Raw genomic sequence first — 21,615 nt, 5'->3', positions numbered from 1 at the left:
TCTCTCTCCCTCTCCCCTAACTCATGTTCTCACTCTCTAAAATAAATAAATAAATCTTTTAAAAAATGTGATCATCTCAGCTATGAGAAATGACACTAAGTAGGTCTAAATAAAGTAAGATGCCAGGAAAACAGTGGCTCTAATACAGAAACAAAGTACATCATTTACTAATGATTAATGGTCCTTCGTTATTCTTTGAAAGGAGAAACCAAAATTAACCAGTTAAGTTATGTGGCCCTGGAAAGAAGCCAGGAAGCTTTAATACAAAGAAGGAAATGATGCCTAAACCCTGGGTCAAGAAACAAAGTCTGAATCAAAGTTTACAAATGCACAAGTCTGTGGTTTATACGTTAAACTGCTTTACCAAACCCTTTGGACTGGCTTTTGATATGTCAACAAATGGCAACTATTCACAACAGCTTACGACAAAGAAATTTATTATAACTATAATATATTGCTGAAGGAAATTAAAGAAGACACACAAAAAATGGAAAGACATCTTGTGTTAACACACTGAAGGCAATATTTCTAAGATATAGGTTATCAGCTGACTTTTCACAGACATTTTGCTGGCCAAAAATAACTGGTATGATATATTCAAACTCCTAAAGTAAAAGCCTTTAACCAAGAATACTCTGTCTGCTAGAGTTGTCATTCAGAATTGAAGGAGATATAAAGTTTCTCAGATAAACAAAAGTTAAAGTTAAGGCTAAACCAGCCTTACAAGAAATGTTAAGTTGACTTCTTTAAGCAAGAAAGAGAATGCCAAAACTTTAAGCAACAAAATTATGAAAGGAAAAAATTTCACTGGTAAAGCAATCGTACAATAAAGGCAGTACATCATTCATTCATAAAATTAGTATGAAGGTTAAAATACAAAAGTAGTAAAATCAACCATATCTATAGAAACTAGTTGAGATACACACACATGCACAAAAGAGAACATATCAATCTTGAACTCAGAGTCATGAGTTCAAGCCCCCATGTTACGTGCAGAGCTAACTTAAAAAAAAAAAAGACATACATAAATACATGCAAAATATGACATCATGTACATAAAACATGCAGGGGAAGGAGCAAAAATGTATTGCTTTTACAATGTGTTTGAACTTAAGCACCTTCAACTTAATCAGTATACACAGACAGCTAAATATATGTAGGACGTTATATATGAATCTCATGGTAACCACAAACCAAAAGCCCATAATAGATACACAAAACATAAGGAGAACAGAATCCAAGCAAACACTTAAAAAAAAAATCCTCAAATTACAAGGCAAGAGAGCCAAAGAAAGGATAAGAGAAGAACAAAAACAACCAGAGAACAGCTGACAAAATGTCAGTAACTACAAACTTATCAATAATCACTTTTTATTTTTTATTTTTTCACCATTTTAAGTGTAGTCTTTACTGTCTATCACCTATTTTACTCATCCTCTAAACAACTTCCCCTCTGGTAACCACCATGAGTTTGTTCTTTATAATTAAGGCTCTGTTTCTTGGTTTATCTTCCTCACTTTTTTTTCCCTTTGCTCATCTGCTTTGTTTTAAATTCCATATATGAGTGACATCATAAGGTATTTGTCTTTCTCCAACTATTTCACTTAGCATTACACTCTGTAGCTCTATCCATATTGTTGTAAATGACAAGATTTCATTCCTTTTTTTATGGCTGAATAATATACCATTGTATATGTATACCACATCTTCTTTATTCATCTATCAGTGGACACCTGGGCTGCTTCTATACTTTGGCTACCATAAATAATGCTGCAGTAAACACAGGGGTACATGTATCCTGTTCATTAGTGGCTTTGTATTTTTTTGGGTAAATACCCAGTAGAGTGATTACTGAATCACTCTATTTTAAATTTTTTGAGGAACCTCCATACTGCTTCCACAGCAGCTGCACCAGTTTCCATTCCCATCAACAGTGCACAAGGGTTCCTTTTTCTCCACATCCTTGTCAGCACGTGTTTGTTCGTGTGTTTTTGATTTTAGCCATTTCGACAGCTCTGAGGTGGTATCTCATCAGTTTTCATTTGCATTTCCTTGATGATGAGTGATGTTGAGCATCTTTTCATGTGTCTGTTGGCCATCCAGATGTCTTCTTTGAAGAAACATCTATTCACTCCCTCTGCCCGTTTTTAAAATTGTATTATTTGGGTATTTTGGTATTGAGTTGTAGAAGTTCTTCATATATTTTGGATACTAGCCTCTCACTGGATATATCATTTCCAAGCATCTTCTCCCATTCAGTAGGTTGTCTTTCTGTTTTGCTGCCTGTTTCCTTTGTTGTGCAGAAGCTTTTTATTTTGAGGTTGTCCCAACAGTTTATTTTTGTTATTATTTCCCTTACTTCAAGAAACAAATTTAGAAAAATGTTACTATGGCTGATGTCCAAGAAATCACTACCTATGCTCTCTTCTGGAATTTTTATGGTTTCAGGTCTCACATTCAGGTCTTTAATTCATTTTGAATTTATTTTTGTGTGTGGTGACAGAAAGTGGTCCATTTTCATTCTTTTGCATGCAGCTGTACAGATTTATCAACACCATTATTAAAGAAACTATCTTTATATATTCTTGCCTCCTTTGCTGAAGATTGGCCATGTGGGGCGCCTGGGTGGCTCAGTGGGTTAAAGCCTCTGCCTTCGGCTCAGGTCATGATCTCAGGGTCCTGGGATCGAGACCCTGGTCGGGCTCTCTGCTCAGCAGGGAGCCTGCTTCCCATCCTCTCTCTCTCTGTCTGCCTCTCTGCCTACTTGTGATCTGTCAAATGAATAAATAAAATCTTTAAAAAAAAAAAAAAAGAAGAAGACGACGACGATCAGCCATATAAGTATGGGTTTATTTCTGGGTTTTCCATTCTGTTCCATTGATCTATGTGTGTATTTTTTTTCTTTTTTTTTTTTTTTTAAAAAGGGAGCCACCCAGGCGCCCTTTTTTCTCTTTTAACAAGGCTCCAGACCCAACGTGGAGCCCAACTTGGGGCTTCAACTCATGACCCTGAGCCCCAGGCTTGAGCTAAAATCAAGAGTCAGACTCAACCAACTGATCCACCCAAGCACTACTCTATGTGTCTTGTGTTTATGCCAGTTACTGCTTTATAATATAACTTTAAGTCTGGCATTGTGATACCTCCAGTATTGTTTTTCAAGATTGCTTGAGCATTGTCTTTCCCTTTCTTTGCATTGCCTTAAATTTCTTTCTTTAGTGTTTTGTAATTTTCAAAGTATACATCTTTCACCTCTTTGGTTAAATTTATTCCTAAATATTTGTTTTTGGTGCAACTGTAAATGAGACTGTTCTCTTAATTTCTCTTTCTGCCACTACTTTATTACTGTATAGGAATGCAACAGATTTTTGTCCACTGATTTTGTAACCTTAAACTTTACTGAATTCATTTATTAGTTCTAGTAGTTGTTTGACAGTCTTTAGGGTTTTCTATGAATAGTTTCATGTCATCTGCAAATAATGACAGTTTTGCTTCTTCCTTACAAATCTAGATTCCTTTTATACCTTTTTCTTATCTGATTGTTGGACCTCCAGTACATGTTGAATAAAAATGATAAGAGTGGACATCCTTGTCTTATTCTAGACCTTAGGGGAAAGCTCTCAGCTTTTCACCACTGAGTATGATATTAGCTATGGGTTTTTCATATACGGCCTTTCTTATGCTCTGGTATGTTCCATCTAAGTTACCTTGTTGAAGGTTATTGTCATGAATGGATGTTGTACTTTGTAAAATGTTTTTTCTGCATCTACTGAAATGACTGTATGGTCTTTATCCTTTCTTGTGATGCTGAAATGTTCTTTTCTGAACCTGTGCCCTTATGTTTGCACCAACACCTTCCCCTACCCCTCTGTTACTAAATGTACTAATGTACTAGAGGCTCTTCTGTTTTGCTAAACAGCAACCCATAAACCTGGGAATGGGTCAGAATAGGAAAGGGCACTCAAAGAAGACATAAAAATGGCTAACAGACACATGAAAAAATGTTCATCATCATTAGCCAACAGGGAGATTCAAATTAAAACCACACTGAGATACCACCTTACACAGGTTAGAATGGCTAAAATTAACAAGACAAGAAACAAGTATTGAAGAGGATGTGGATAAAGGGGAACCCTCCTACATTGTTGGTGGGAATGCAAGTTGGTGCAACCACGGAAAACAGTGTGAGGATTCCTTAAGAAATTAAAAATAGAGCTACCCTATGACCCTGCAATTGCACTACTGGGTATTTGCCCCAAAGATACAGATGTTGTGAAAAGAAGGGCCAGCTGTACACCAATGTTCATAGCAGCAATGGCCACAGTTGCCAAAATGTGGAAGGAGCCAAGATGCTTTTCAACAGACGAACGGATAAAGAAGATATGGTCCATATATACAATGGAGTACTATGCCTCCATCAGAAAGGATGAATACCCAACTTTTGTATCGACATGGACAGAACTGTCCATGGACATGGACAGGAGGAGATTATGCTGAGTGAAATAAGTCAAGCAGAGAAAGTCAATTGTCATATGGTTTCACTTACTTGTGGAGCATAAGGAATAACATGGAGGACATTAGGAGAAGAAAAGGAAAAGTGAATTTGGGGAAATCCAAGGGGGAGACGAAACATGAAAGACTATGGACTCTGAGAACCAAACTGAGGGTTGGAAGGGAGGGGAGTGGGGGAATGGATGAGCCTGGTGGTGGGTATTAAGGAGGGAACATATTGCATGCAGCACTAGATGTGGCACATAAACAATGAATCTTGGAACACTGAAAAAAGTTAAATTTAAAAAAAAAAAAAAAAAGGAAAGGGCACTCCAGTTTTTATGGCCCTAAGACTTAAGAGTTTCCCAGGACCAGGCCAGGGAAGGAGGCTCTAAGGGCTGTTTAAATGATCATATGGTTTTTATCCTTCCTCTTATTGATGTGTTTCACAGTGACTGGTTTTTTTTTGTTTTTCTTTTTTGTTTTTTTTTTTTTCCACAATGACTGTTTTGTGAATACTGAACCACATTTACATACTGGGAATAAATCCCAGTTGATCATGGTGTATGATTTTTTTTAATGTATTGTTGGATTCAGTTCAATAATATTTTGTTGAGGATCTTTGCACCCACATTCATGAGCAATATTAGCGTATACTATTCTTTTTTTATGGTATCTTTCTCTAGTTTTGGTATCAGGGTGATAACAGGCCTCACAGAATAAAATTGGAAGTTTTCCTTCCTCTGTATTTTTTGTAATAGTTTGAGAAAAATAGATATAATTTCTTTAAATGTACAGTAGAATTCTCCTGCGAAGCTGTCTGTTCCTAGATGTTTGTTTCCTGGTAGTTTTCTGATTACTGATTCATCTCATTGCTGGTAATCAGCCTATTCAAATTTTCTACTTCTTCCTGCTTTAGTGTTGGTAGGTCATATGTTTCTAGGAATTTATCCATTTTTTTCTACGTTGTCCAATTTGTTGGCATATAGGTTTTCACACTATTGTAATACTATTTTAATTGCTTGTATTTCTATGGTATCGGTTATTACTTCTCTTTAGTGATTTTGTTTATTTGGATCCTCTCTCTCTTTCTCCCTCTCTTTTTTAAAATGAGTCTTGCCACAGGCTTATTAGTTGTATATTTTCAAAGAACCAGCTCCTGGTTTCATTGATATGTTCTAGTGGGTTTGTTGTTGTTGTTACTTTCTATATCACTTATATCTACTCTAATTTTTATTATTTCCTTCCTTTTGCTGGGTTTAGATCTTTGTTTGTTCCTCTTTTTCCAGCTCCTTTAGGTATAAGGTTAAGTCGTTTAGTTGAGGTTTTCCTTGCTTCTTGAGGTAGGTCTCTATTGCTATAAACTTCCTTCTTGAACCACTTTTGCTGCATTCCAAAGATTTTGAACTACTGTTTTCATTTTCATTTGTTTCCATATAAGTTTTGATTTCTTGGTTGACCCACTCATTATTTAGGAGCATATTATTTAACCTCCATGTATTTGTGTTTTTCCCAGATTTTTTCTTGTGGTTGATTTTTAGTTTCATAGCATTGTGACCAGAAAAGATAAATTATATGACTTAGATTTTTTTTTAATGTGTTGAGTGACTTGTTTTGTGGCCTAATATGTGATCTATTCTGGAGAATGTTCCATATATACTTGAAAATAATGTGTATACTGCTGTTTTAAGATGGAATGTTCTGAACATGTCTGTTAAATCACTCTGGGCTAGTAGGTCATTCAAAGCCAGTTTCCTTGTTGAATTTCTATACAGATGATCTGTCCATTGATACAAGTGGAGTATTCTATTACTATCAATTATTTTACATTTGTTATTAACTGTTTTATGTATTTTATGTATTAACTGTTTTATGCATGTTGGGTGCATTCAATAATCACTTTAAATGTAAATAAACTGAATTCTTGGGGCACCTAGATGGTTAAGTTGGTTAAGCATCTACCTTTGGCTCAGATCATGATCTCAGGGTTCTGGGATCAAGCCCTGCATTGGGCTCCCTACTCAGCAGGGTGTCTGCTTCTCCTTCTCCCTCTGCCCCTCCCCTCTATTCATGCTTTCTCTCTCCCTCAAATAAATAAATAAAATTTTTAAAAAAAAAAAAAGGAAAATGCCTACCCTATGACCCAGCAATTGCACTACTAGGTATTTATCCAAAGGATACAAAAATGTTTATTCAAAGGGGTCACATGCACCCCAGTGTTTACAGCAGCACTATCAACAATAGCCAAGGGGCATGTGGGTGACTCAGTCAGTTAAACATCTGCCTTCAGCTCAGGTCATGATCCCAGGACTCTTGGATCAAGTCCCACATCAGGCTCCCTCATGACTGGGTAATCTGCTTCTCCCTCTCTCTCTCTCCCCCTCACCCCTGCTTGTGCTCTCTCTTGCTCTCTCTCAAATAAATAAATAAAATCTTTAAAAAAAAATAGCCAAATTATGAAAAAGAGCCCCAATGTTCATAGCAGCAATGGCCACAATCACCAAACTGTGGAAAGAGTCAGGATGCCCTTCAACAGACTATATATATACATATATATTGCATGCAGCAATATGTGTATATATGTGTGTTTGTGTATATGCATATATGTGTGTCTGTGTGAATTTATATATATATATGTATGTATACATGTATATATAAAACAGAGTATTACTCAGCCATCAAAAAGAATGAAATCTTATGGCATTTGGGTGGCTTAGTCAGTTAAGCATCTGCTTCTGGCTCAGGTCATGAGCTCAGAGTCCTGTGAAGGAACACTGCATCAGGCTCCCTGCTCAGTGGGGAGTCTGGTTCTCCCACTTCCTCTGCCTTTCCCCAATGCTCATGCACTCTCTAATAAATAAATAAAATCTTAAAAAAATAGATTAAAATGTTGCCATTTCCAACAATGTGGATAGAACTAGAGTGTATTATGCTAAGTGAAATAAGTCAGTCAGAGAAAGACAAATATCATTATGATTTCCCCCATATGTGGAATTTAAGAAACAAAACAGATGAACATAGGAGAAAAGAAGGAAAAATAAACTAAGATAAAACAGAGAGGGAGGGAAATCTTTTAACTGTAGAGAACAAACTGAGGATTGCTGCAGGGGAGGAGGGTACAGGGATGCACTAAATGGGTGATGGGCATTAAGGCAGACACTTGGGATGAACACTGGGTGTTATACATAAGTGATGAATCACTGAATTCTACTCCTGAAACCTCCTTCCCCTTTCCCCAAAAAAGACGCATCAAATGTTAATTAACTTCAGACCTAAACCAAAAGTGAAGGGATGGGAAAAGACACATCTTGCAAGAGAAAAAAAAAAAGTTGGGATAGCACTACTTAAATAGACTTTAGTAATAAAACAGTAATTTTAGCAGGTGATAAAGAAAGACATTACATAATGAAAAGGATAAATCCAGGAACAAGATATAACAATTTTAAGTATCTATGTGCCCAACATAGGACCACCTAAATACACAAAGCAATGACTAACAGACTCAAAGGAGAAATTGATAGCAATACAATAATAGGAGAGGACTTTAACACCCCACTTACATTAATGAATAGGTCATCCAGGCAGAAAATCAATAAAGAAACAATAGTTTAGAATGACACATTAGACCAGATGGACTTAACAGTTAAGTACAGAACATTCCATCCAAAAAGAGCAGAATACATATTCTTTTAAAGTGCACATGGAACATTCTTCAGGACAAATCACACATTAGGGCACAAAACAAGTCTCAATAGATTTAAGAAGACTGAAATCCTATTGAGCATTGTTTCCAATCATAATTACATGAAACAAAATCAATTACAAGAAAAAAAAACTGGAAAAAATACAAGCATGTAGATGGAAAATAACATGCTACTAAATAACCAACGGGTTAACAAAGAAATCAAAGAGGAAATAAAAAAGAATACCTGGAGACAAATGAAAATAGAAACACAAGTTTCAAAATCTTTGGTATCTGGCAAAAATTGTTTTAAGAGAGATGTTAATAGCAATAGAGACCTGCCTCAGGAAACAAGAATATTCTCATAAACAAATGTTATACCTACAGAAACTAGAAAAAGAATAAATAAGGCTCAGAGTTAGAAGAAGGAAGGAAATAATAAAGATTAGAGTAGAAATGCATGAAATAGAGACAAGAAAAAAAAAGAAACAGAAAGAAAAGATCAGTGAAACTAAGAGTTCTTGGAAAGATAAACAAAATTGATAAACCTTAAGCCAAACTCAGCAAGAAAAAAAGACAGAACTCAAATAAAGAAAATCAGAAATGAAATAGAAGTTACAACCAACATTATAGAAATAAAAAAGATTTTAAGAAACTACTACAAAAAAATTATATGCCAACAAAGTGGATGACCTTGAAGTGGATAAATTGCTAGAAATATATAATTTTCCAAAATTGAATCAAGAAGATCTAGGAAATCTGAACAAACCAGTGAATACAATGAAACTGAATCAATAATCAAAACACAACTAAGGAAGAAAATCCAGGACTAGATGGCTTCACAGGTAAATTCTACCAAACACTTAAAGAAGAGGTAATACTTACCCTTCTCAAATAATTTTAAAACTATAGAAAAGAAGAAATGCTTCCAAATGTATTCTAAGAAGCCATTATTGTTCTGATACCAAAACTAAACAAAGACACAATTTAAAAAAAGGAAATTACAGACCAATGTCTCTGATGAACACAGATGCAGAAATACTCAACAAAATATTAGCAAACCATATTTAACAATACATTAAATGATTCATTCACTATGATCAAGTGGGAGTCATTTCACAATAATAAGAAAGGTTCAATACCCATAATTCAATCAACATGTTACACCACATTAACTAAATAAAGGATAAAAATCATATGATCATCTCAATAGATACAGAAAAACATTTGATAAAATTCAACATCCATTCATGATAAAAACTTTCAATAAAACGGGTTTTAGAGGGTAGATACCTCAACATAATAAAGGACATATATGAAAAACCCACAGGTGATGCCATAGTCAATGGTCAAAAGTGGAAAGCTTTCCTCTAAGAGCAAGAACAAAACGAGGATGTCCATCCTCCCCACATTACTTATATAACACACTACTCAAGTCCTAGTCACTGCAATCAAACAAGAAATGAAATGCATCCAAATTGGTGAAAAAGTACAATGGTCATGATTTGCAGATGACATGATAGTATACACTGAAAACCTTACAGTCTCCATCAAAAATTATTAGAATAAATGAATTCAGGAAAGTTGCAGTATACCAAATTAATATACAAAAATCTGCTCCATTTCTATATATTAACAAAGAAACAGCAGAAAGAAAAATTTAAAAAACAGTCCCATTTGCAACTGCCTCAAAAAGAATAAAATACCTAGGGATATATTAACAGGAGATTAAAGACCTGTACGTTGAAAACTGTAAAACACCAATGAAATAAACTGAAAACAACAAAAACAAGTGGAAAGACATAGCACACTCATAAACTAGAAGAATTAACATAGTTAAAATGTCTATACTACCCAAAGCAATCCACAGACTCAATGCAATCTCTACAAAGATACCAACAGCATTTTTTGGTGCACCTGGGTGGCTCAGTCAGTTAAGCATCTGACTCTTGGTTTTGGCTCAGGTCATAGTCTCATAGGTCACTAGATCAAGCCCTGCATCAGGCTCCACACTCAGTGGGGAGTCTGTTTGAAGATTCTCTCCTTCTGCCCCTCTCCACCATAAATAATCTTTGAAAAAAAAAGAAAAGAAAATACCAACAGTATTTCTCACAAACTAGAACAAATAATCTTAAAATCTGTATAGAACCATAAAAGAGCTCCAATGGCCAAAACACACTTGAGAAAAAAGAACAAAGCTAGAGGGGTGCCTGGGTGGCTCAGTGGTTTACGCCTCTGGTTTCGGCTCAGGTCATGATCTCGGGGTCCTAGGATCGAGCCCCACATCAGGCTCTCTGCTTGGCAGGGAGCCTGCTTCCCCCTCTCTCTGCCTGCCTTTGTGCCTATTTGTGATCTCTCTCTGTCAAATAAATAAAACTAAAAAAAAAAAAGGAACAAAGCTGGAAGTATCACAAATCCAGTTTTCAAAATATACTATAAAGCTATAGTCATCAGAACAGTATGGATATGGTATGACACAAAAGTAGATACAAACATCAATGGAACAGAATAGAGTCCAGAAATAACCCCATGCTTTTATGGCCAATTAATGTACAACAAAAGAACCAAGAATATACAATGGGGAAAAAAGTCTCTTCATTAAGGGTCTTGGGAAAACTGGATAGCTACATGCGAATGACTGAAACTAGTCCACTTTTGTATACCATACACAAAAGTAAATTCAAAATGGATTAAAGACCTAAATTAGGACCTAAAACCAAAAGGCTCCTAGAGGAAAACAAAGTATGTACATATTTTATATATTGACATCAGCCTTAACAATATTTTTCTGGATCTGTCTCCTCAAGCAAGGGAGACAAAAGCAAAAATAAACTATTGAGACTGCATCAAACTAAAAAGCTTTTTGCACACTAAAGGTTACTATCAACAAAGTAATAAGGCAATCTATTGAATAGAAGATATTTGCAAATTTTATATCCACTAAGGGGTTGATATCCAAAATATATAAGGAACTCATACAACTTAGCACTATAACACCCCCAAATAATCTGATTAATAAATGGTAAAAGGACCCAAATAGACATTTTACCAAAGAAAACATCCAGATGGCCAACAGACATTTGAAAAGATGCTCAGTGAATCTTTTGATTTTGCAAATCAAAACAACAAGGAGGCATTACCTCACGCCTGTCTGAATGACTATTATCAAAAAGATAAGAAATAACCAAGTGTTGGCCAGAATGTGGAGAAAGGCAAATTTTGTGCACTACTGGTAGGGATGTATATTGGTGCAGCCACTGTGGAAAATCAAATGGCAGTTTTAATTTTAAAAAATTAAAAATAGGGGCACCTGGGTGGCTCAGTGGGTTAAAGCCTCTGCCTTGGGCTCGGGTCATGATCCCAGGGTCCTGGGATTGAGTCCCACATCTGGCTCTCTGCTAAGCAGGGAGCCTGCTTCCTCCTTTCTCTGCCTGCCTCTCTGCCTACTTGTGATCTCTGTCAAATAAATAAATAAAATCTTTAAAAAAAAAAATAAGAGAAACCCTCACACTTAAAAAAAATTAAAAATAGAAATATCATATAATCTAATAATCCCTCTTCTGGGGAGTCACCCAAAGAAAATAAAAACACCAATGCAAAAAGATATATGTACCCCGATATTTGTTGTAGCATTATCGACAACAGCCAAGATATGGAAAAAACCTAAGTGTCCTTTGATAGATGAATTGATGAAGAAGATGTGATACATGTACACAACACAATATTACTCAACATAAGAAATAATGAAATCTAGGAGGGGTAGAAAATGAAATCCTGCCATTCATGACAACACAGATGGACCTAGCTGGTATTACTCTAAGTGAAACAAGTCAGAGAAAAGACAAAACACCATATGACTTTACTTATATCTGTAATCTAAAAAACAAAACAAATGAGCAAACAAAATAAAAAACTGAAGCAGACTCCTAAATACAGAAAACAAACTGATGGCTGTAAGAGGGAAAGGGGATGGGCAAAATAGGTGAAAGGGATTAAGAGGTATAAACTCTCCAATGTAAAGTAAATAAATCACAAATATGTTAAGTACAGCATAGGAAATACAGAGAATAATACTGTAATTTAATACATTGACAGACGGCAACTAAACTCACTCACTGTGGTGAGCATCTGATAATGCATAAAGCTGTTGAATTACCATGTTATACACCTAAAACTAGTATTGTATGTCAACTATAATTAAAAAATAAAAACTAGGGGAAAAAAATCATCTACTCTAAAAGAAAGAAAGAAAGACCCAAACTGGGGTGCCTGGGTGGCTCAGTGGGTTAAACCTCTGTCTTCAGCTCAGGTCATGATCCCAGGGTTCTGGGATCAAGCCCCACATCGGGCTCTCTGCTCAGCGGGGAGTCTGCTTCCCCGCCCCCTGCCTGTCTCTCTGCCTACTTGTAATCTCTGTCAAATAAACAAATAAAATCTTTAAAAAGAAAGAAATAAAGACCCAAATTAAAATTTATGTTATGTCAATGGACCCCAATTAGCTAAAACAATCTTGAAAAAGAGCAATGTTGTAGGACACATACATTCTGATTTCAAAAATTTACTACAAATCTATAGTAATCAAAATGGTATGGTACTGACCTAAGGACAAACATATGTACCAATGGAATAGAACACAGAGTCCAGAAATAAAATCATATAAATGGTCAAGTTATTTTTGATAAGGATACCAAGACCAGGGACACCTGGGTGGCTCAATGGTTAAGTGTCTGCCTTCACCACAGGGCATGATCCCAGGGTCCTGGGATCGAGCCCGCCCCGCATCTGGGATTCCTGCTCATTGGGAAGCCTGCTTCTCCCTCTCCCACTCCCCCTGCTTGTGTTCCCTCTCTCACTGTGTCTCTCTTTGTCAAATAATAAAATCTTTAAAAAAAAAAAAAAAAAAGGATACCAAGACCCTTCAAGAAAGAAGGGTGGTCTTTTCAACAAATGTTATTGGGAAAACTGAATATACACATGCAAAAGAATGAAGAAGGACCCTTACTTCCTATCACATACAAAAATGAGCTCAAAATGAATCAAAGAACTATACTTAAGAGCTAAAGCTACAAAAATCTTAGAAAAAAACATAGAAGAAAATCTTCGTGACTTTAGATTTGGCAATGATTTCTTAAGTATGGCACCAACAACATAGGAAACAAAAGAAAAAATAAATTGGACTTTATCAATGTTAGCAACTTTGTGCATTAAAGGACACTATAGTGTAAAAAGACAACTCACAGAATAGAAGAAAACATCTATAAATCATACTGTTGATAAGTAATACCAGAATATATAAAGAATTCTCATAACTTTTGTGTCAACTATACTTCAGTGGGAAAAAAACTCTCATAGGGACACCTGGCTGGCCCAGTTGGTAGAGCATGAGACTTTTGATTTCAGTGTCTTGAGTTCAAGCCCCATTTGGGTGTCTACAAAAACAATCAAACAAAAACTCTCATAACCTGAAAATAAAAAGCAAACAACCCAATTCAAAGATTGGCAAATACCTTGAGTAGACTTCTTCAAAGAAGACAAATATATTGCTAATAAGCATATAAAATGATCAACATCATCCATGTAAGTGAAATGCAAATCAAAACTCCAACCAGAGGGGCACCTGGGTGTCTCAGCCTATTAGGCAGTGGACTCTTGATTTCCATTCAGGTCATGATCTTGGAGTCCTAGGATTTGGCCTGCACTCAGTGGGGAGTCTGCTTCTGGGTTCTCCTCTCTTCTGCCCCTCTTCCGCCCACTAGCGCACGTGCATGCACGCACACTTCCTCTCTCTCAAATAAATAATAAATAAATCTTAAAAAAAAAAACCCTCCAATGAGATACTACTTTACACCCATTTGGATGACAATTATAAAAAGAATAGAAGGTAGCAAGTGTTGGCAAAGATACAGAAAAATTGGAACCACTGTTCACTGCTGATGCTGCGAATGTAAAATGGGCCAGCTACTGTGAAAAACACTTTCCTTAAAAAGTTAAAAATAGATTACCGTATGATCCAGCAATTTCAGTTGAAAGCAGGTACTTGTACACTAATGTTTAATGTTGTATCAGTAGTTGTCGAACTAATAGCCAAAAGGTGGGAGCAACTCAAATGTCCACCAAAAACAAATGGATAAACAAAATGTGGTATATACATACAATGGAGTATTATTCAGCTATAAGAAGGAATGCTATTCTGATATGTGCCAGAATGTAGCTGGACCTTGAAAGCGTTATGCTAAGTGAAGTAAGCCAGACACAAATGAACAAATATTGTATGATTCCGCTTTATGAGGTACCCAGAATTGAGTAATTCATTTAGATAAATGGTAGAATAGAGGTTTCCAAGGGCTGGAAGGAAGGAGAATGGGAAGTTATTGTTTAACTGGTACAGTTTCTATTTGGAATGATAAAGTTCTGGCAAGGGAGTAGTGACGGCTAGACAACATTGTCAATGTACTTAATGCCAATGAACTGTGTTCCTGAAGTGGTAAATTTTATGCTGTGTTTACCTCACCACAATACAAAAAAATACTTATAATGGCTCAAAACCTCAAAGAAATTACTGAAAAGAGACAAAAGTTTTATCTAAATTGTAAACTACACATGCTCCCCTCTCCCAACTCATTACTAATTGGTAACTTCAGTAGAAGTAACAGGATTACAACTGCCAACTGAATTTGAATCTGAAGAGTTGGACAGGAACTTAAACTGACCTCCTGCCCAATCATATGACAGACTGAAGATTCTAAGTATAATATGAAGTACCTTATATATTTTGAAAAGTTACTTCTAAGGTAGATCCAAAATCTATTATTTATCTTTACCTATTGGCCTTGGTTCTGTCCATGAAGCCACATAAAATAAATCTAATAAATCTAATTCTTCCAATAAAATAAGCCCTGATCATATTTAAAGACAGCTCTTGTGTCCAACAGACTTTTCCGCTAAGCTCTATATCCCCAGTCCCTTCAAGCATTTTATATGATTTTTATAGCTTTACCCACTCTGATAACTTCCCCTAAATGTTTACCAGTTTAAAATTATTCACCCAAACTGTAAATCACCCAAATGTGAACTTTATATGGTTATTTTGACTAATGCAGCATAATACTGCTAAGATTTTCACATCTACTACATACAATTGCCTTTTTAAATATAAAACTATTGGTTTGGGGATACCTGCGTGGCTAAGTCATTAAGCATCTGCCTTCGACTCAGGTCATGATCCCAGGGTTCTGGGATCAAGCCCCGCATCAGGCTCACTGCTCAGCAAAGAGCCTGCTTCTCTCCCTCTGCCTGCTGCTCCCCCTACTTGTGTTCTCTCTGTCAAATAAATTAATTAAATTAAATTAAAAAAAAAAAATAAAAACTTTTGGTTTGCAATTTTGTATCTTTCCAGTCTGTGGGGAAAACTTTTATTATATAAGTAATAAGTCCCATAGCAGGAAAATTAGAATAAGGAAAAAACAAAATATTTTAAAATTAATCTTATCAAAAATAATTTTTAAACAGTATAGTTTACTTGCCCTTTGGTTTTGTGATGTCTTTCAATCATCAGTTCTCACTCAAAAATTTCATGGATACTTCCACATGATAAAGTTATATCTGCATCTCATTCTTCTTATTATTTTTTTGTTTTTTTAAGATTTTATTTATTTATTTGACAGAGAGACTATAGACAGACATGGAACACAAGCAGAGGGAAGGGATAAGGGGAGAGGGAGAAGCAGGGAGCCTGAGGCAGACCTTGATTCAAGGCCCTGGGATCATGAACTGAGTGCAAGGCTGATGCTTAATCAACAGAGCCACCCAGGTGTCCCTGCCTTTTCATTTTTTTGATGATATCCTTTGAAGCACGCAAGTTGGGAATTTTGATGACGTCTAATTTATCTATTTCTTTTTTTTCGTCGCTCATAATTTGTGTCATGTCTAAGAATCTTGATGTTTAAAATCTTTTCTATAATTTTAGAACAAATTCACTGATTTGTAATTTTAGAAATTATTTTTTCTATTTTGTATTTTTTTCTATTTCTGTTTTCAATGACACATACTTATACATAAAATTTTATTTATCTCCATGTGTTAACACTTAAATTTCTAGTTTATATCCCAGTGTCTACTTAATGATATATAAACACCTGAAGCCTCTAAGTTTTATTCCTGATTCTATAACAGTAATTTTAACTTTAATCTTAATTCCCTCCATACTGTCCAACTTTGTTCTTTTGCCTGTTTTTCTATTTAAAGACTAAAAGTACTTTTCTTTTTTTAAAGATTTTTATTTATTTCTTTGACATAGAGAGACACAGTCAGAGAGGGAACACAAGCAGGGGGAGTAGGAGAGGGAGAAGCAGGTTCCCTGCAGAGCAGGGGGTCCAAGTGGGACTTGATCCCAGAATGCTGGGGTAATGACCTGAGCAGAAGGCAGGCACTTAACGACTGAACCCAGGCGCCCCAAGAATTAAAATATCTTGTACTTACTATCTCTAGTACCTAAAAATTGAAGGATTCAATTATGAAAATTACATTTTAAAACTGTGATATTTCCATGGAAAATAATATTTTTTTCAAAATATGGTATTTAAATTTTATCTCATGAGACAGCCAACAACAGGAACAATATACGGTAGCATTTAGAGCCTAGTGAAAAATAAAATACATTAGCAAAAATACAAGTGATGAGAAAAATAAAAGCAAAAGAAAAAATTAAGTGCCCTTATTGCCCACAGCTCATTGACAAGCCCTTGAAACAGGGTGACCTTCCTCTAGGAACTCAGCTGCCTCAATATTGACCCCTTGCTAAGGGCAAAAGGCAAACTTAGCTTAACACTATGCTGACCCCGCAGGGTCCTGTAAATCTACCTTAATTCCTTTCGAAACTTCCTTTATCTCTACCCCTCCCACCACAAGATATATGTTATCAATCATCCTCCATGCATATGGCCCACTGATACACATCTGAAGGGTCTCACGACTAACATTTAATTAGAAAGTAATAAATGACCTTTTCCTAACAATAGCGAGCCCCCTGAAGGTCCTGGAAATCTTGCTTCCAAAATTATTCAGAGGAGTGCCTGGGTGGCTCAGTCAGTTAAACGTCCCACTCTTGATATCCGTTCAGGTTAGGACCTCAGGATCCTGAGATTGAGCCCTGTGTAAGGCTCTGTACTCAGCAGGGATTCTGCTTCTCTCCTCCCTCTGTCCCCCTGACCCCCTTCTCTAAAATAAATAAATCTAAATAAATAAATTGTTTAGAGACTGATGCTACCTATAACCCCCTCCCAACTTGAAAATACATCATCAGTCACCCGTCAACCCCAGTGCAGCTCTTTCTGCCCACAGATCCTGTCCTCATTCTTTAATAAAACCTTCTTTTTAGGGGTGCCTGGGTGGCTTAGTGGTTGGGCCTCTGCCTGTGACTCAGGTCATGATCTCAGGGTCCTAGGATGGAGCCCCATAGTGATCTATTTGCTCAGCGGGGAGCCTGCTTCCCCTTCTCTCTCTGTCTGCCTCCCTGCCTACTAGTGATCTCTTTCTCTCTCTCCCCCTCTGTCAAATAAATAAAGTTTTTTAAAAAAACAAAAACAAACAAACAAAATCTCCGTTTTGCACTGAAGACATCTCTACAATTCTTTCTTGGTTGTTGGCTCCAAACTCCATTTCCACATCACAATTACCGAGCTCTATTACTAGTTGTTTAAATGAAGTATTAAAAATTACTGGAAGCAATCAGAAAGCAGTGGCCCTTGCAAATATACATTATTTCAATTCTTTTGTCCTTTAGTCTCACCTGAAAAGTGCATATACCAGGGTAGCAATCAAAGCGAAACTGACCACAACTGCTACAAGTACTTGGTCACTTACTCCTTCTATGACTGAATCATCATCCAATTTCAAACTTTGAACTTCACCTTGATATTTGGCCATTCCAAGTCTAAAAGATAAATAAAAAAAAGTTACAAATGACACAGTGAAAATAACATATACTAATCAGAACCCCACAAATATAACTGACTTCTAATGTATATAATTTTTTAAAGCGCCCACTTAAGGAAAGTTGCATTAAGTACAACTCTAGTGGAGATTCTCCCGTGAGAGTTCTTTAAAATTTGCCAGACACATTATTTTGAGAACTACAAAATTTTATTTCCTTTAAGATTACAATTACTCTAATTTATCATCTATTCACTTTTTTTTTAAAACAAAATCTTTTAAAAACACCCTTTCTTTTTCAAGCTCTGTTCCTTTAATCTTAAGGAAAAGACATTCCTCATGGCCAACTGCTCTTCTCATTCTTGTATACCAAATCAATTCTCCCAGTAAATCAGATCCCTCTTCACCCTCACAGCACTGAGTGGGTCCTAGAATGTACCATGGATGGATAGGGAAGACAATGTATTTTCTTCTTCTGTAAATATTCCTGTATTATCTCGCATAGTGCTCTGCACACAGTAGGACCTAATAAATATATGTTTAAATATGAGTGACTTACCTTACTTATTGTTAGTAATTTGAAAAGTAAATGACATTTAGGCTATAGGACATTTGTTATCTATACTAAGATTAGTTGAATTAATGAAAATTTGAGGGCTTGAAAAACTATTAGCCTCACCTGGAACTAAGCTCAGCTTATGGTTGAGAATTCTTTGAACTGCCTGGAATATGGAATCACTCTCAGGCTGCATTTCCTTATGAAGAGAAAAGGGAGGATATGAAACTCTCCTTCCCACACACTAAGCTTCAGAAAAATGGTAATACCCAATTCCTATAGGTATGAAGGGAAATAACCCAAGTATCAGAATCCAAGTATCACAGGTAATTCACATTTTATATTGCAAAACAGAAAAATTTAGTCTCTTAAGACCCTTAAAGGAAAACATAAACATATATGACTGTTATAACTAAAATAAAATTCTGTATCTATGTAACATTGCACTGAAAAGTTTGTCATCAACCTAGTGACTCTGTTAAGAGGAAACTGCGAAAGTCTACTACTCTTGAAAGAATCTGAATTGGCTGCTGAAATGAGGAAAGTACCTTATGGAAGAAACCTAAGCAAACAAACAGATCAAAGCCAAATTCCATCTTTACACATAGTAAGAGCCAATGTATCAGGAACTTTCTAATGATGGGTTTCAAACAACCATTATGAAGGCCACACACCAGGAAACTCAGAAGCAGCTCTAATTTCATTATTTCCATTCAAAAGAATAATCAAACGAACTGCCAACTGAAACTGAATAAACAGCCTCAAATAATCTAGGGGTGGGTCACGCAATAAATTTAGGTGTTTATTTTGCCAGGTTTCCTTTTCATTTTTTTAAAAATATCTTATTTTTAAGCAATCCCTAAACCCAACGTAGGGGTCAACCCCATAACCCCAAGATCAAAAGTTTTAGGCTCCAATGACTAAGCCAGCCAGGAGCCCAGGTTTCTCTTTTAAAATTATAAATGCTTTCTACAGCTGTGTCAAAAGTCCTATGGGCAGTGAGAACTACTTGCAGCTGTACAAAAGATAACCAAAATGTTATCCCTTTGTGTCAAGATTTCCAGTCTCTTCTGAATCTAATTACTTCACAGAGTTGTAACGACTTTTCCCAATGGTATTAACTTTGGGAAGTTTACTACTACTGAAGGGGAGCAGAATTTGTCACCCCCAAATGAAGGTATCCTTCCATGAAAGAGACATTTACAAGGGAAATCTCCATTTGTAAAGGTATCTCCCTCTCAATACCTGAAGAGGAGAAATCCCTACAGACTGTTTTGGAGAAAGCACTGACTTAAATCTGCATAACAACTTTACCCTTGTTTACTGTTCTTTTCCTGGTAACCTCCCGCAACTGTGTCTCCCCCCCACCCCCCAACACCTTTGTCTTTAGCTGAAGGCGGTATTTAATATGACTGCTTGGGCCATTTTGGAGTTTACTCAGTTTTCCTAGGTACCGCCCATGTACACAGGAAGTTTATAAATTAAGCTTCTGTTTTTTTCTTGTTAATGTCTTTTATTAGAGGGGAGTCTCGGCCAAGAACCTAATAGGGTAGAGGGATAGTTTTTTCTTCCCCAGACTCCTTTGTATTTTTTTAAATGGGTTACATTTGTTTCGGTGTCCTTCCAAGTATAATCAAGGATAATGTGAGTAAATTACACTGCACAAATTATGTTTTTTCACTCTGCTGTATATTTAACTTCTTTGTAAATAAGATATTGCTTATGATATTGCTTCAAGCACAGTTCCAAGAGCTCAGAGATCCCAGGATGCTCTAAGTATTACAGAGCCACATAATGTTATTTGCATCATTTTACTGCAGAAGCTCCCGATGTTATTGAAATGAAGAGTTATTTTTTACTTCCACAAATTCTGGTATTGCAAAGAAAGTGTCTGGGCAGAGAGAAGGGAGGGGAAAGAAAGTGGGCAGAGAGAGGGGAGGAGGGGAAAAGGCCACTGATAAATTCCTGAGAGGAACAGGGTGGTCAGCTATGTTTTCCTGTCACATGGAAACCCCAGCTAAAGCCAGCACTCTCACTGGGAGAAGAGAACTATTAATGACTGACCTTGTTGGGGGCTTCCAATAGCTCAATTTCCACTAGTAGTTTTTCTTATAATCATAGTTTTAAAATGCAACTGTAGGAGTTCAATAGTTCAAAAATGGGGTGATGCAGATCTGAGACTACAGAGTATCTGGCCCAAGCCTATGACCTCACCTGGCATGATTTACATGTGGTCCAGACCACCACCCTCACCACAGAGGAGAGGGAAGGCATCCAGGCTGCTGCCCGGGAGCACGATGATCAGGTCCAGCTCACTGATGCTGCCATGCCAGTTGGAGCCCAGGCGGTCCCCGCTGTAGAACCAGGTTGGGATTATCAGGATGGCCAAGATGGCCGCCGGCGCCGCAACCGCACGGTCTAATGTCTCATATCCGGCATGCAGGCAGCCTCTAATAAGGCCGTTAATTACGACAAGATTAGGGAGATTGTCCAGGCCCCTGATGAAAATCCCGCTATGTTTCTTAACCGATTGACTGAGGCCTTAACCCAGTACACTCGCTTGGACCCTGCCTCTCCTGCAGGGGCCACAGTACTGGCTACTCATTTTATCTCTCAATTGGCACCGGATATACAGAGAAAGTTAAAGAAGGCTGAGGAGGGCCCTCAGACCCCCATTTCTGACTTGGTGAAAATGGCATTTAAGGTTTTTAATTCCCGTGAGGAGGCGGCTGAGCTTAAACGACAAGCCAGACTCCAGCAAAAGGTTCAGTTGCAGACCCAAGCCTTGGTAGCAGCCCTGTGGCCGGCCGGCTCCGGGAGCCAGCAGAGAGGGGCAACCAACCGCACCCCCCCCCCGGGGGCCTGTTTCAAATGCGGGGCCGAGGGACATTGGGCTCGCCAGTGCCCCAATCCAAAGCCGCCAACTCGACCTTGCCCTCAATGCCATTTGATGGGACAC

The 21,615-nt window shown here is 36.9% G+C and overlaps 1 protein-coding gene across 3 annotated transcripts in view; it reads right to left on the bottom strand.

The window, feature by feature from the left end:
- Positions 1-21,615, bottom strand: part of RNF170 (ring finger protein 170) — a 51,335-nt gene that overhangs the window by 22,638 nt on the left and 7,082 nt on the right. Inside the window, exons 1-3 of one of the 3 annotated variants that reach the window (XM_044225282.1) lie at positions 20,871-21,010; positions 18,780-18,855; positions 17,958-18,101 (exon numbers count right to left, since the gene is read on the bottom strand). In XM_044225282.1, coding sequence (XP_044081217.1) covers positions 17,958-18,094 — 137 coding nt within the window. In that variant the 5' untranslated portion in view covers positions 18,095-18,101; positions 18,780-18,855; positions 20,871-21,010. Of the gene's footprint in view, positions 1-17,957; positions 18,102-18,779; positions 18,856-20,870; positions 21,011-21,615 lie in introns of those variants that run through there. The other 2 variants (XM_044225281.1, XM_044225284.1) reach the window with 2 other exon arrangements.

The sequence above is a fragment of the Neovison vison genome, chromosome 11, assembly GCF_020171115.1.
Source record: "Neovison vison isolate M4711 chromosome 11, ASM_NN_V1, whole genome shotgun sequence".
NCBI lineage: Eukaryota > Metazoa > Chordata > Mammalia > Carnivora > Mustelidae > Neogale > Neogale vison.
This window is presented reverse-complemented; position numbering and strand designations above follow the sequence as displayed.